The sequence below is a fragment of the Sprattus sprattus genome (assembly GCF_963457725.1).
Source record: "Sprattus sprattus genome assembly, chromosome: 12".
NCBI lineage: Eukaryota > Metazoa > Chordata > Actinopteri > Clupeiformes > Clupeidae > Sprattus > Sprattus sprattus.
The window spans coordinates 10,377,700-10,393,710 of record NC_137910.1 but is presented as its reverse complement, the minus strand read 5'-3'; the positions used below and the strand labels follow the sequence as shown (position 1 = coordinate 10,393,710).

Here is a 16,011-nt window from a genome sequence, read left to right as displayed (position 1 = left end):
AAAAAAAGGAGGCAACAACTTCTCTACCTCAGTGCTGACCAAGAGGAACTGTTAGCCTAAACAAAGAGAAAAAAGAGATAGTCAAAGAGATCACTAAACAAACACAGGAGATGGCCACCATTAGGCTGTTATTAATGTTTGGCTCTACTATCACATCTCCAGTCACATTCACATTAGCGTTTTTTACAACACTTCTGAGAAATGTCCATCTATCATGAAAGAGTGCAATCAGGAAGTGTCCCAGTTCTTTGTTGACAGGGACAGAACAATGCTCTCTGTACCAAACACTGTTCCCAAATCAGCATCAAAGACCCTTTGAGGTTATTATACAACATGTTCCTCTCATCTACCAGGGGTGCTTTTGTTGTTGGTTGGGCCTGGGCTTTCTTAAAATGAGTTTAGAATAAGCACTGGAGAGGGAAGCAGGCTGTACTGCTGGAAACACTTCAAAATATGAGACAGTTTCATTGATTTAACGGTCCTGAAATCAAATTCTACAGGTCAGCTACAAATTTGAATACAAACGGTCATCATCCATGTTATGGATTCCAATTTGCCATATTAATTTCCAGCCGACCTCCCCTGACCTATTAGACGGCTGCGGGTCAGAGGGTCAGAGACTGGCCCCAAAACCAAGGGGTGGGGTTGACAGAAGAACTCAGTTGCGAACCATCAGCCAATCATCCTCGTTCAGCCCTAACTGACCCTCACACAACGACTACTCACCACTGTGGAATCCTGTCTGGTTCCGGAACAGAAGCTCACATGACTTTCAGGAATGGATTCCACACTGCCAGTAAATTAGGTCTGACCAATGTCCCACTTGTTTTTGTCCTTTTTCTAAACCATTTCCCATCATACGATGCAGTTCTCCCCTTTGTGGCTGTATCTTTATGTGTTACTAATTCATGTGACTAATTCACGATTCATTCACACGGTCTGTCAAGCAATGTTTCTAGTATGCTAACAGCAATCAGGTCTAGAGCGTGTTTACTTGGACTACAGGTATGCAACAGGCAAAACTTACAGAAGGTTCAACCCTTTTGTTTTAGAAACCTTATCTTAACGTAAGACTCATCAAAAGGAAAATGTTGCCAAAAACTAAATCAGACTAGATGGCATGAGGCTTCAACTTAACCTCTGCACAGCACACGAGAGCTTCCTAATTACACTACACTACACAGCCAATCGGTCACTGCTCAGGGTGAATTCACAGAGGACAGGATATTAAGAGGGCACTTCTCTGAATGTACCAACTGTATCTGGTCATTTTACGTATGTACCCACTGCATGACTGGTAATTAAGCTGATGTATCAACCGCTATTCTATATTCAGAACCTCACGTTCTGACAAAACCAGTCAGAGAAAACGCCCACGGACATCTAATAATGATCCTATAGGTCAAAACATGTCAGTTTGCATTACCGCATGGTCCAGTAGCACTGTATTACTCCCATGTGTTCGATAACAGAACCCTATTATCATTGTATGGGATGAGGATGTGAACGGCTTGCCTTGCACACATGATCCCATACGTAAAGGCTGACATATATTCTGCAGCTATAGTATGTTGAGCATTTCTTCTCTTCTCCACACAATTCCACAGGTAAATCTCTCTGTACTGCTTTTGATGTGTTCTAACATAAGAATAGAATGAGCAGATGGTATCCAACCTGTTTTCTACAATTCTTAGCTCCATGAATAGCCCTGACCACGCCGAGTGTCTGTGTTGGTAGGGAAACAATATGTGTCAAAAAATGATCAACTCCAGCATTCAAGTGTCATGCCTTTGTCACAACATTGTAAGCCTTCACTGTTCCTGTCGTTTGATCCAGCCGTTCAATAGGCCTAGCCTTTATTGGGCCCAGCAGAATGTACAACCCCGTGTCTTTGTTCATCAAGGGTTTCACTGAAATAACACAGCCAGATATTTTAACCTGTTAACAACTATAATTTTAGTAATTACATAATTTCCTCACAATTTTATGCTTTCATTGCAGAACATTATTAGCTGAACCAAAAACTCCCCACAAATGCCATCTCTCACATTCAGTAGTTTAGAGGACCCTGTGGAATCGAGTGCAATCTGTTCAGCACTGCCGCCTTGGTAGACTCGGCTACACTATAAATAAGAGCAGGATCACACCGGCACCTCACATCTCAAACACAAAGGCCACAGAGAATGAGAAGGTGACGTCACCCACTCACTGCAAACCTGTTCGAAGCCATTACAGTTTCAGGCAGTGGGGTATGACTCATAGGCTACAGTGCACCTTTTTAGCCATAGCCAAGCGACCAACCACCCGCCCACCTTCCCATTACAAGGTAATCATCCTACCAGAAACCATCCAATTCCCCATGTGCAGGACTCATTTCCTGTGCAATTTCTCTCTGCAAAATGACATCACTACAACCCCTGCCTACCTGTCTCTCGTTCTTTCCACTTCTCTTCTATCTCTCTCTCTATGTATCTCTCTCTATGTATCTCTCTCTTGTATCTCTCTCTATGTATCTCTCTCTGTGTATCTCTCCTCTTTGCATGTCTCTGTGTGTATCTTTCTCTGTGTATCTCTCTCTGTGTATCTTTCTCTCTCTCCTCAGAATGCAGCTCAAGAAAGGCACACATATAATGAGAAGAGAGTGAGAAGCCGGAGCTCTCCCTGCCCATCTATGCGCCAGAAAAAGGCTAAGGTAGTAAAGGGTCTAATCAGAAACTGGCAGGAGGAAACCAGGTTATGGGTTACCCGGGCAGCAACTGAACTGGAAGACATCTTCATCTTTATCAATGGAAATTGAGGCCTGTTAAACTTTTAAATGTACCTCTTTTTATGACGCGATGCGGTCTATATCTTAACACTTCTGTCACCTCACGTTCCCATCCAGTCCCACAGGTGAACGTGCCCTGACCTTTCACAACACCCTGAAATCATCACTCAATGGCTCAATGAATTATGTATTTTACCCCACCGCTGACAATTTCAGTCAGCTTTACGAAGCAGTAAGACGACATGCTAATCGCTTTGGAACATACTGCCCATCTAGAGAGAAACTCCTCTAAACAAAAAGAAACATTCCGATTATTCAAGAAAATACATGTTCTGTTGTCGGCTAAAAGTCTCCCTGCAGAGCGAACTTCATTTGAGAGCCTGAGATGAGCTTCATGAGCATTCTCCACAGCCTGAGTCTGGAAAAATGTCCCAGCATGCATTTTGCCTAGAGCCAATTAGCCTTGTTCCTGGTTCTTCACTACCTCGAGTCAGTGCGTTACCAACCATCCTCCCCGCAACACCTCCCCACTCCTCTGCTCAGCCTTGATGAATGCATGGGAACGCCTGCCTTCAAGCACTCCGCCAGAAGTGACCATCAGTATGTTAATTTATTCATCTCAATTTTTACATAACAATCCTCCTCTAATTTGGCATGCATGCCAGGACTCACATTTATTTTTTTTCTCAGCTAATCTCTGAGAAAGAGGGAGGAGAGAGAGAGAGAGAGAGAGAGCGAAAGAGAGAGAAAATAGTGACATCAAAACAGGCAATATCCCCACCCCTCTGATTTAGAACTATCCCCATAGTGCTGAATAGGTACCCCATTAGGCCACTAATGAAAAAAAAAAAAAAAATAAGTCTTGAACACACGTTTGTTTACGCAATCCATTACGTCATATCTGATTGACAGCAGAATTGGGCAGGTATGCTTCCGCTTGATGGATTTAGTTGCGCTCGCGTGGGGAGAAGTGCTTCCTCAATTCTAAAAAGGTTTTTAAATTTTAAAGCCCAACGAACGCCAAGAGAAGTGAAGTTTCTGCAAAACTTCTGCTGGCCCACTGCTGCATTATTCCACCGATATTCCACCATCCCGTTTTAGACCCCGCTAAAGTGTGCCAATTCCTTTTTTAGCATTTCGAGTGTGGAGATAAAATTCCATCCCTACAGTAATCACCCATCCTGAATCCTGGCAGGGTGTGGCTTTAAAACTAATTGGAAAACGTGTTGCATAAAAGGGAAAATGTTTTGTAAATCAGAAATCACCAAATAGCAAGAGAATCAGGTACAGAGAATATGACACTTCAAAGTGTCCTAATCTTATTGACTGCGTAGCAACTTGACCTACCGACATGCAAAATGCAGCATTAAAAGGCAGGCAGGCAATACGTGTAATTACCCCTGAAGCTAGATTATTCAGTCCGAGATCATCAGTTGTTTCAACTATTTCATGCGCTACGATAGCCGAATTCCCGTTACAAGATTATCAATAGCTTCGCATCCAGTATTCTGCAGACAGTTGGTGTTTGATGAAACATGTCATGAACGCGTCTCCTATTCTTTCCCAGACAAACGTTGCCTAGAAGGCAACATAAAACTGATCTACTACGGACGGAGAAGAAGACCCAGCAAGCGCTTCCAGCTGGCATATCAATAGTTCAGACTCAGCGAACACATGGGTGCTGTGGTGTCAACCAACGACACCCTCTGCTGCTGCAGTGGGCAGAAATCGTAATCCAGACTGAAAACTAAATAACCCAACATTTGTAAAGGGAGGGAAACTGGACCCTGTTGTGGTTAGTTCGCTTTCAACAAAGCACCGATTAAATTGGTACTCATTAGACAGCTAGCAACGGGATGCGAATGCTTTGTCAGCAGGTTAAATGGGCTTTCGGCTGTCCTCAACATACTAACGTTGGCTAGTTTACTCTTTTTGAATTCAACAGCTTGATGGTAACAAACTTGCAAACTGGTACCTTTAAGATTATGTTGGCCCATATTTCAGTGTACTGAAAAGAAACTAACAGTCATGTTCGCTGATCGGCACACGCGAAATAATGCTAGCATCAGTCCTTCCAACGGTAGATGGGGTGATGCATCCTTAAGGTGAACGTCACTCTGAATTTCTTGTAGACATGTGCATGTGCGTAGCTAGCTACAATAACTTCTCCAAGTCTAAACAAAATTAGCTGCCGCTCTACCGTTCTCCTGTCATCATAATGTATAAATAATACATGAAAAAGTACCCTAAAGATGCTGTTCTTTAACTCACCTTCTCGGGCCCAGAGTCGTTTCCCTCCGTTAGTCAGGCAAATTTTCGGCTGATTTCTCTGCCGCTAAACCTCAAACATCCCCTAGCGTCACTCTGTGCTGCAGCCAAGGCAACCAATTCTCGCGATGTTTTCCTTCAGGTACTAGTGCGACATCAGGAGAACAAATGTAGAGGAGTAGGGCTGTCGGAATTTTTCTGCTACATTGTCAAATCAGTAATTTGAGAATGTCGATGATATTTAGAACTTTTCAGTCTTATCACTATTTCACCGGCAATTCTTTACATATGGGATTGATTCAGAGGGTGTGTGGAGAGTGTCTTCATTCCCTCCCTTGCAATACAGCCTAACAACTTCTAGGGTAGGCTCTACACAGACGCATACGCGCGCCCATGCATACACACCCGCCACAGATGACGTACATCTTATCATTTTGAATGTTCAGTGAACTGAACAGAATAAAACAAAACTGTTACACTTTGAAAATGTTTATTTAATGGCAGCAAGGACATACAAAGAGGCAACTGACTGTGTCAAAGAACACAGGGTCATTCTTTTTGAGGCTAAGAGCCTCTAATGTGTATCTACATGTTGTAACTAGAGATGAGTTGATGTGTTGTGCTGCTGAAAGCCTTAACATTACAAAAGCAAGTAGATAAATAAGTACAGGTGGCTGTCTGTAAGGAACATAATTAGTTTCAACCATGCCTAACCTTTAAGTGCAACAGTATGACAAGACAAAAGGGTAAGAAAACATTCACCTCTCACTCTAACTAAATTTCAAAAGTTATGCATAAGCCATGCAAAAGTTCTTGTGAGATACAGGAAAGGGGATAAGATATAACATTTCCAATGTTTTAATTTCCGGTTTCAAATTCAGCTCTTTGGAAAAAATAATAGAGTAAATAGGTAAATCTGTAGATAGTTAATTCTCTACTATAAAGCCTTAAGCAAATTGATACAAATAAAATAGACCACTCGTGTAGGCGATACATGAGGTTTTTTTAATTTCCCTGACTGCGGACCTGATGACCCCTGACCTTAGGCAATATTAGAGTGTCAACATATGATACGTTTCCTGCATGTGTCTGCTTGTGTGTAGGAAAGATCAGAATAGTACATCCTTCATTCAAAGCTATGAATGATTTGGAGTACTGAAGTTGGGGGGGGGGGGGGGTTAGGGTGTCTCAGTATTTGTGTGCGCATGTCTGTGTGTCTCCCTCACAGGTCGTCTGTCTCCCCATCCAAAGGTATGGCGTCGTCCAGCTCCAGGTGGATGCTGCTGGACTCGCCACTGGTCACCCAGCCGATGGGGGTGCGGTTGAAGGAGGGCCGTGTGGCGATGTGTTGTTGGTACATCACATCTGGTTCAGGCTCTTCCGAGATCACCTCGGGCTTTGGAATCGCGAAGGTCATGAGCCTGGATGCTTTCTCAAAGCCACCAAAGGGAATTGCAGACCTAAAAATGGGAGGGGGGGGGGGGGGGGGGGGGGTTAATATAGAGTGAGAGACACACACTGTGAGAGAGAGGGAGCGAGAGAGAGAGAGAGAGAGAGGGAGAGCGAGAGAGAGTGGCTAAGCTGAAGATGGGTTAGACAACACAAAAATCAAAAACATAGTGTTAAGACTGATTGATCCCACCTGTTGAAGCTCTTGAATTTGGGCAGATCTTGGTGAATTTTTGGGACAGGCATGTGAGATGTCAGGGTTGATATCAGATCCTTGTTGCCATTCATGGCCTTCTCCCATGGGGAGACGTACAACTTTAGATACTCTCGTTTCCCTGCACTCTTATCTGCTTTCCCACCTGCACCTGTGTGCAAACGGATTTATAGATAGGTAAATAGATAGATAGATAGATAGATAGATAGATAGATAGATAGATAGATAGATAGATAGATAGATAGATAGATAGATAGATAGGTAAATAGATAGATAGATAGATAGATATATAGATAGGTAAATAGATAGATAGATAGATAGATAGGTAAATAGATAGATAGATAGATAGATAGATAGATAGATAGATAGATAGATAGATAGATAGATAGATAGATAGATAGATAGATAGATAGATACTTTATAAATCCCGTGGGGAAATTCTGGTATCTTGCAGCTCTTATATTTACAATAATTACAGACAATATGTACAGACAAAACAGTACAATACAATACAGTTATGTACAGTGTAGATAGTGTTATGACACTGAACCAAGCCTTAGTAGCCACAAACAAGCAGTGTGTTCACCACCAGCTCCTTTTGCGCCTCCAGCTCCTCCTGCTCCTCCTGCACCTCCTGCTCCTCCTGCTCCTCCTGCACCTCCTGCTCCTCCTGCACCTCCTGCCATGCCCCCCTTGCCATGGCTTCCCGGTTTGGGAGGGGGCACAGGTGCACCCTCCGAACCTGCCAGGCTAACCATCTGTCTACTGACGAGGCGACCACCAACATCTATCATCTCCCCCCCGAGGCTTGGTACGAGCTTCTCAAAGTCCTCCTGGGTAAGGAAACAGTAATCTTGTCAAATGTGGCTACTGTAATGTTCAACTATATATACACACGTATATATATATATATATACACACACACACTGTATATGTCACTGATATCAGTGTCTCTAGGGCTCTAAAGAGCATTGTGATGGCTTACCATAGAGCCAATGCTGAAGACATCAGGGTTGTTCTCGTAGATAAACTTGGCCACTCGCGCCTGCCTCATCTTGAACATCTGTGAGCCTTTGTTCTTCATCAGGTTCAGCTCCTCCAGCATGACGTCCCTGGGCGCCCGGATCTTTGGGCCCAGGTCAAACTCAGATGCCTCTGGCTCTCCCTCAAACTCTGTGGAGGGGGAGAGGAGGTGTCAACAGTAAGACGTAAGTGAAGTCCATGGACCTCACGATTTAGTAAAATGACATGTTTTGACACCAGGTTATGTGATATTTTGGGATTCATGTCTATTTTAACTTCCCTTTGGGAGAAACCTTTAAAAACATCAAGCAATGAATTATAATGATATAAATACTACTTTATAAAGAATCAGGAACGTCTCAGTGCCACACAGAGGAGTGTCAGCATTTGGTTTTGTTACACTTTAAGGGAATCTCTTCACATCACACACACACGCGCACACACACTTTAAGTACGAGTGATGAAAAAGGTGAGGAAAAGTAAATGTTGGCTCCTATATGATGTGACACAAGACTTCACAAAATATCACAATACACTTCTAAAGTAGGATTGTCCCTTGTAAATACTTGTTTGTGTGGTTCTTTGTGTGTTGCTGTGTTCATATGCTGTCGGTGACAAGTGTTATCCCCTGAGTAAATGTTCTGACCTCTTCACATCTAAACTTGTACCTGTAACTGCTACACAGCTCGTTCTCTCATGCACATGATGCATTGATGTCTACGCTCCGAATCTAGGCCACGTGATTCTTCATTTATCACAGTGGAACCTCCTTTCAAGTGCAAGGTTAAAAAGTGCAGGATGAGAGTCGGTTGTATCTCGGTAATGTGGCTGTTGGGAGCACAGCCAGCTGCAGAGCTACCCACGCAGCATGAGGTTAGGCCTGAATTCTGCATCAGGAGGTTGAATTATTCTCACATCTGTGTTGTCTCCCCTGTTTCAATACTACGATCCATCTTCCAAAACTCACATGGCATCCACACTCCCTGGGATTGTCGGGTCTCAAACACTTAAGCCTGACACAGGCAAAGGAGGTTCTTTAATTGCTTCAGTCCCTCAGCAGTAGATGAAAGCATTACTTATGAATATTCATGAACAGGATACACCTCCACATTTTTGCATACTGTAGTGTATGTTTTATTTGCCAAGTGCTTTGTACAGCTTTTTGTTGTTGTTTTCTCTAGGGCTAGCCTGTTGTTTACTCTAGGGCTAGCCTGTTGTTGTTTACACTAGGGCTAGCCGCGCCAGGGCTCTATGGCCATTGCATTGTGATCTGTCAGAGCTCACTTGAGTCGCTGCTGTTGAAAGGGCCAGGGGATTTCCAAATGATGGGGTAAACAGTGTCTTTGTGAGAGATACTATGCTTCCTCATTGCCACATTCAATAGAGGCATATCTGTAGTTCACAACGGAGGCCAGAGAGGAAATAGCAGCTGTACAAATGACCTCCCTGGCACACTTCTGCTCATGTAAATCTGCTTTGACCTGCAGTAGAGACTGTAAGAGGAAAGAGTATTATTCGCTGGCTTGTTTCTAATTTGATTATAAGCATAGTCTGTGTAAAACACCCTCATGTTTTGTTGCACTGACACTGATTACATTAAGCAGATCTTATAGCCAGCATGAATGGGTTAATCTGGATTATTTATTTTTTAAAGTAGGGATTTAATTAAACACATTATATGAGTCACGCACTATTTGTTTCCCTGCAATGATATGGTTATTATGTGTCACCACTGGTTTTGTGAAAGTTCACAATTAAAGGGCATATTTTCAGCATCACAGGAGGTGATTCTGCTATATTATACCCAACCTGAACATGTGATTGTATGTGGCAAAGGTTATTTTAACGTTAGTGTTAACAGAGCTTGTCGCTTCACTGAAAAAATGCCTTTCCTGTCTTTAAGCCTCAGCAGAATACACACACACACACACACCCCACACACACACCCCTCACTGACAGCGCACAGGCTTCCACAGAAACTGTTACAGTGATGCAAAAGACTGTTAATTAATAGTTTCCTTCCCTTGGGATCGTGGTGCAATTACATTTCAGTGAAGTAGGGACCCCACGACTAGGCCTCTGGAGGGTGGGGCAGTTGACAATCACAGTGATAATTACAGAAGACAGATGGCATTTCTGCTGTGAAATCCACAGGATAAATGTTTGTCTGTGTGACAGGCTCGCACTCATTAGCCCATGTTAAGCGCAGCCAAGTGTAACTTCTATGACAAGGGGCCTGAAATTTTGACAAAGTCTAAAATGAACAGAATAATTGGGCTAAAAATAGTAATTCTCTCTCTTTCTCTGTCTCTCTCTCACTCTCTCTTTCTCTCTGTCTCTCTCACTCTATCTCTCTTTATCTCTCTCTATCTATCTCTCTCTCTCTCCCTCTTTTTCACCCTCCTCTGTGTTCTCCAGGGTGTGACCCGAGCAGGCAGTCACCAGAGCGGCCAGCCCTCGGACCAGCTGGCTGCCTGCTGGGATTGGCTCGGCCTCTTCGCTCCGCATCCCAAGACTTCTGCCACAACAGGAAGAACAGATGTCTTCCCCTCACTTCCCTAAGACTTCTGCCCCTGCGCTGACTTAGCCACCTACTCAGTGTAACTCTCCATTCAAGTGTGTTTGTGCCTTTGCTGGTCTATATCTCATCTACGTGAGAGACCTTATACCTGCCAAGTCATAAGTGATTTTAATGAAGTAAACAGAGTGACACAATTTGGGAGAATGTTTGCAGTAAATTACTTTTAGAGCCACTTATATTGATGTAAATAGCTGCATGTGTGACGAGCTGTGTTTATGCTTCATGCAATGGCAGAACTAGGCTGGGTCAGTATGAGAAAGGTTCGCTCTCGTGGGAATGCTTGTGTGTGGCCGCGGTACCATTCTGAGACACGTGAGACAGGTCGGTGATGATCTTGGAAGGCTTTCTCCGCTTGTTTGGAGGCGCTGGAGTTCCAGAGAGAGGCATGACTGCAGACTGAAGACAGAAATGAAGACAGACAGATGGAGGCTTTCATTACATCGACAAGTTTCAAAGCACTCAAAGACATTCCAATGGAGGAAGAAAAAGCCACTGGTATGTGACAGTTTAGATTGGGGGATGTTCTTCGTGAAAGGTGAGGTGCTTCCCCCTACTGGCTGACATGTGCATTGCATGATCGATTGAGCACTGGAAAGTGAAACCATGGCATTCAAGCTTTTGATCCCATGCGCAAGATCACCCCCTAAGTAGACACCTCTCTGACCCTACATTCCTCAAATTCCCAGGACACCCAGATGTCTGCCAAGTGTAAACATTGGTCTGCAGTAATTTTTAGCTCTGTTTGGGTCCTGAAAATGCTGTCTCCACCGAATGATGGGGCCATATTCAACCTCTCCCCGCTCCTATTCCTACCGAGGAAAGCTAAAGAACACATATGGGATGATCAATACAGTCAGAAAGTTAGATTTAGTGTTTTTTGTGAATTCACAATCTAAAGTTTAGTAAAGTTTGCTTTGAGGGATTTACTCATTGAAGTCCCATACGGTGTGACCTCCACATTGTAAACCTCCACCTTCACCTCCACCTCCACCTCCACCTTGTATGCCTCCACCTCCACTCCACATATTTTGCCCAAGTCTTCCCCTGCACTGTACTTATGTGTGTATCTACAGTTCCTTCAAGGCTCTTTTAATGGCGTACATCTAATTGCATCGACTTGACTGTAACACAATCTACTGCAGCTATTTTTAAAGCCCCATTTTGGAGCAAGACCTTTTAGCGACAAATATGGCGTCACCAACATACACAAACACTCCCACACAGAAACACACCCACACTCACAACTATGTGCACATAAACATGCTGAGAATTCAAGTGAGAAATATGGAATCCCCCTCAAAGTTGTGAGTGGATAGATGAGGGTGTGATCGAAGTAGGGACCTGTGAACCCCCCACCTTAAACAACCACAGGCAAAGGAGCACAGAGCTCAGGTTTCCCACCAGCTGGATGTCCCTGGCTTTGCACACCATATAAAAACTGCAGTCGATCAGAGAGGAGCGGTCAGCACATTCTCTCTGGACACGGGACATTTATAAATCAATATTAGTAGCACTTCCATCGTTCTGGTGCATTGGAAAATTACCTTTCAAGTTGCCAGATAAACAATAAGTTGTGAGTTTTTTTTTTGTTTTTGTTTTAACCAATCAGCAATGCAATATCTGTGTTGGCTTTTAATTTCAACAGGGACGTGGACCAACTGTGGCTAGTCCTACTGTTTGCCATTTATTGCCAAACAACACATGCAGTTTTGTTAGTTTGAAAAGTCTTCATCACAAACAACTTACCCAGGTTTGGGAGTCCTACTCTCAAGCAGAGGTTCTTAAATTACAACCAGGAAGAGAGGCAAAGCTTTAAAACAATTTGAGCCAAAGCTTTATAAATCCCAGGCTGAGTTTAACCTGTGTCGGGACCAAGATCTTGGGGAGTGCGATATCCAGCGAGTGGCAGGGGATGGCAAATCTTTGAGGGGGGAGGGGGTTGAAGTCGGGGTTTGGGTTGGGGGGCTGAATGTGTTCTGTAGGGCACAAAGTGCTGATGGGAATATCAAGGGACCAATATCTTTCTTGCAGATGCTTAGTGGCCTATTTATAGCTCAGAGGGAGGACAGGGGAGAGACTGGGCCACAGTTGACATCAGATAGCCCTGGGGTGGATGAGGGGGTGTTTGTATGTGAGACTATAAGAGATTGACCCCCCCCCCCGTCACTATAAGGCGCTGCAGGTTGCTACTGCAGCGCCTAATAGTGACAGGAGTCCCCCAGTTGGTCCATGGCTCGCTCGGGCGGCCACTTCAGAATCGCCAAGACTTTAGGTACTGAGGGGCAGCCCTCAAACCCTGCAGGGGGGGCTTCAACACTATTGGTTAAATGCCACGTAAGTGGAAGACAACAACAAGCGCCATTTTTTAAACACCCCCCTTTAACATCCCCTCTAGTGAGTTTGGTCCTGCTGCTGGTCAGATTTTCACCTTCTCATTTATGAGGCTGTCATTTTCACAAGCTGGACGTCAGTCATTCCTCGTTCTTGCCAACGGGTCAGAGCCATCAGGTGGATGCATGTTGTGGCTCAGCAGTTGAGGATTGCCCGTGCCTGTCGACACTTCTTGTCATAACATTCTCACACTAGACATGCTGCATAGCCGTCCACTATATGACTGAGAGAAGTGAGCATGAGCAAGAATTAAGTGAAGTAACAAGATATTTTCCACTCAAAGAAAAGTGTGTTATCTTGAATGATCGAACAATTTTGTGAAATTAACATGAATGCATCAATATGAAGCACCAATATGAGCTTTATTGTATACCTGTACTTGCCATTTATTTACAAAGCTTTGAAAAGTATACATGTATATAAAACATGTAGGCCTATTAGTTGCAGATAAGAATATGTTAGAAAAAAATACTAAATGTAGATTCTCTACATTAATAACGCTATCATAATAATAAGTTAAAACATATCTGCAAGCTACGATCATCAGTGTCCAAGACGATGTGCAAACTGTTCCCAAGCAGTGGAAGGTTGAGTGATTTGAACACGATATAGCCGAATATAAGCATACCAAATTTTTTTTAATTTTTTTGAAAAAACACCAAAATCACTGAAACGCAAGTCACTGACATCATATCTACTCACACCTCTTGCTGACATTATTCTTGTCTGCAGCCACAAGAAATACCAAGCCACGGCCTCAGAGAAGACAGACACAAACACACACACACACACACACAAACACACACAGAGAAGACTGAGCTGAGACATGGGCCAATAACATTAATTGTTTTTTTTCAACCAAGTTGCACACATAGAAAACAAATAGAGACAACCCTAGACGACCAAGAAAACTGTGGATATTATAGCCCTTAAATGTAGGGTGGAGCGCATAGAGAAGTTGGGTAGGGCAGTGATCTGCTGAACCTTAAGTCAACATAGGGCCATGACAGCTCCGCTTTTTGTGTCACTTTTATGATATGGTATGATATGCCCTTCCGCAAACGTTGTGTGTATAATAGTTGGCCTCATAATGCTGTGTATGTGTGTGTGCCTGTGAGAATGTTAGTGTTTAATTCAGTGTCTGGTGTTCCATTTTAGAAAGTACTTGTGTTATCTAGCTTGTGTTAATGTAAGCATGTATTTCTGTTGACCTTTAGAATCTGTGTGACATGTGTAATTCTACTCTTCTGTATCAGTTGTCTGAATGTCGTATTGTTTAATAGACGGCAAGACGCCAACGAGAAGCCATTCTCCTGCTTCATCCGCTACATTGGTGTCAGAAGTGGGATTAGAAGATGCCCATACTTGAAGACATGGAGGATCTCTTTGGGATTAGAAGATACCCATGCTTGAAGACATGGAGGATCTCATTGGGATTAGAAGATACCCATGCTTGAAGACATGGAGGATCTCATTGGGATTAGAAGATACCCATGCTTGAAGACATGGAGGATCTCATTGACCAGCTGCAGTGGGAGGGGGCACATCTGAAGAGTGATGTTCCAAGAGGGGGGGTTAGACCTGCCCTTGTCCCCACCCTGGGAAAGGAGCAGCCGATGGAGCCAGCGCTCCTGGCCCAGGCCAACTGGGAGGCAACTGGACACTACTGGTCTGGGAACCGGGAATGCCGCTGCAGGACCAGGGACCAGGCAGTCCAACACGCCAGCAATGGACGGAGGAGGCTGCCGCACTAAGAGCTTCAGGACCGCCCCCCAGGAGGGAACCCCCTGAGGGCAACAGGACAGCCTACTACCAATGTGGGAATCCAGGGCACACCACATGTCATTAGGCACCAGCGCCTCACAACCCAGCACCTGAGCCACAGCGGTGGCTCGACACGCTGGGCCAGGCCCATAGACTAAAGGTGTCTGGCAGGGATTCCAAAATTGTCCGGGATTTTGCCTCTTTAGATATTTGTGTTTCTCTGGGTCTTTCACAAACTACATTTTACGCCCTTACAAGTTTTGGAAAGGGTATCTCCCTTACGTTCCACCTTCTTGCGCGAGCTCTGACTAGTGAACTACACACTACCACGCCCCCTCCCCTGTGACAAAGTGTCCTCTTTTTCACAAACTCAAATATGCTCACCCTACCATAGACTTTACATTGACTGCAACCTACAAGGCATCCCGTGTTGGGCTTGGGTGTATACGAGGTCCAGCATCTCCTTTGTCCATCCAGAAATGTTACCTGGGTTGGAAGAACCAAGACCGCAAGGCTTGGCAGCCACCAAGCTCTGCATAGGCATGGGAATGTGCGCAGATGAGAGGAAAGAAGTCGCTGCAGGTGACAATCGCCAGCCAAGCATCCACAACCTGTTCTGCCTGGCCGGCATCCAGGACTCATGCATTGGGGTGGATCTGCTGGCTAGGTGGGGGGGCTAAGCTAGGCTACTTCTGGGCATTGAAGCCGTGGCATTCCACCCAGCTGGTAGAGTCTCTGCACAGCTGCACTGCCAGTGTAGTGAGGCTCCAAACGATGTAGTGGCTCCATAGGTGACTGCGCTGCAGGTTGCTACTGCAGCGCCTAATAGTGACAGGAGTCCCCCAGCTGGTCAATGGCTCGCTCGGGCAACCACTTAAGAATCGCCAAGACTTTAGGTACTGAGGAGCAGCCCTCAAACCCTGCAGGGGGGGCTTCAACACTATTGGTTAAATGCCACGTAAGTGGAAGACAACAAGAGGCGCCATTTTTTTTAAACCAGCAAGATTTATTCTTTCAGATGTGGAAGTGTATTAAAAAAGGCAATGGTGCATTAATTCGCTCATTTAGGTGAATAAGTTAAAATGTAAGTGAGTGAATTGAAGTCAATAAACACAGTTAAACCTAAGAAACCTAACCTTTAAAAAAAAAAAAAAAGTTGGATTGTCATCGAGTGTGCAACTGCAACTGTCGAGTTGACCTTGAGTTAATCCTAATTTTATCTAGAAAATCTCTGGTTTAATGGCCTAATGTTGGTGTTGCTTGGATATGGTATTATTGTTGTGCTCCTGGTTGACCAAAAAAAGCTAAATATGAAAGGTTCGTATTTCATGATGGAAACAGTGAGTTCCTGCTGTTAAAAAGCGACTTTTGTGTTGATTGCCTTGTGTGCATCCACAAATGTAGTGTGATTTATAGTTCGCCCCATAATGCTGCGCGTGTAAGTCTGTGAAGTAGCCTAGTGTTTAATTCAGTGTCTAATGTTCCATTTTAGAACGTGTTTGTGTTAATGTTAGTGTGTATTTCTGTTTCCTTTTCAGGCCTGTGATATGTGTG

At 44.1% G+C, this 16,011-nt stretch overlaps 1 protein-coding gene across 1 annotated transcript; it reads right to left on the bottom strand.

Moving 5' to 3' along the window:
• Positions 1–5,508: 5,508 nt before the first annotated feature.
• myoz1a (myozenin 1a) lies at positions 5,509–12,262 on the bottom strand. The gene is made up of 6 exons (XM_080849209.1): positions 12,049–12,262; positions 10,602–10,698; positions 7,684–7,871; positions 7,285–7,531; positions 6,678–6,849; positions 5,509–6,495 (listed from the first exon to the last, which is right to left on the bottom strand). Exons 2-6 carry the CDS (start codon positions 10,687–10,689, stop codon positions 6,258–6,260), a joined length of 933 nt encoding a protein of 310 aa, XP_080705335.1. The 5' UTR covers positions 10,690–10,698; positions 12,049–12,262; the 3' UTR covers positions 5,509–6,257.
• Between the last annotated feature and the right edge of the window lie 3,749 nt (positions 12,263–16,011).

Excerpts from the sequence above, each read along its gene's own strand:
- myoz1a (XM_080849209.1), bottom strand. The coding sequence starts at position 10,689 with ATGCCTCTCTCTGGAACTCCAGCGCCTCCAAACAAGCGGAGAAAGCCT. Across the intron at positions 7,872-10,601 it reads GTCTCACGTGTCTCAGAATG|AGTTTGAGGGAGAGCCAGAG; the intron begins GTACCGCGGCCA and ends CCCCCTCCACAG. Across the intron at positions 6,850-7,284 it reads AGGCGCAAAAGGAGCTGGTG|GTGCAGGTGGGAAAGCAGAT; the intron begins GTGAACACACTG and ends GTTTGCACACAG.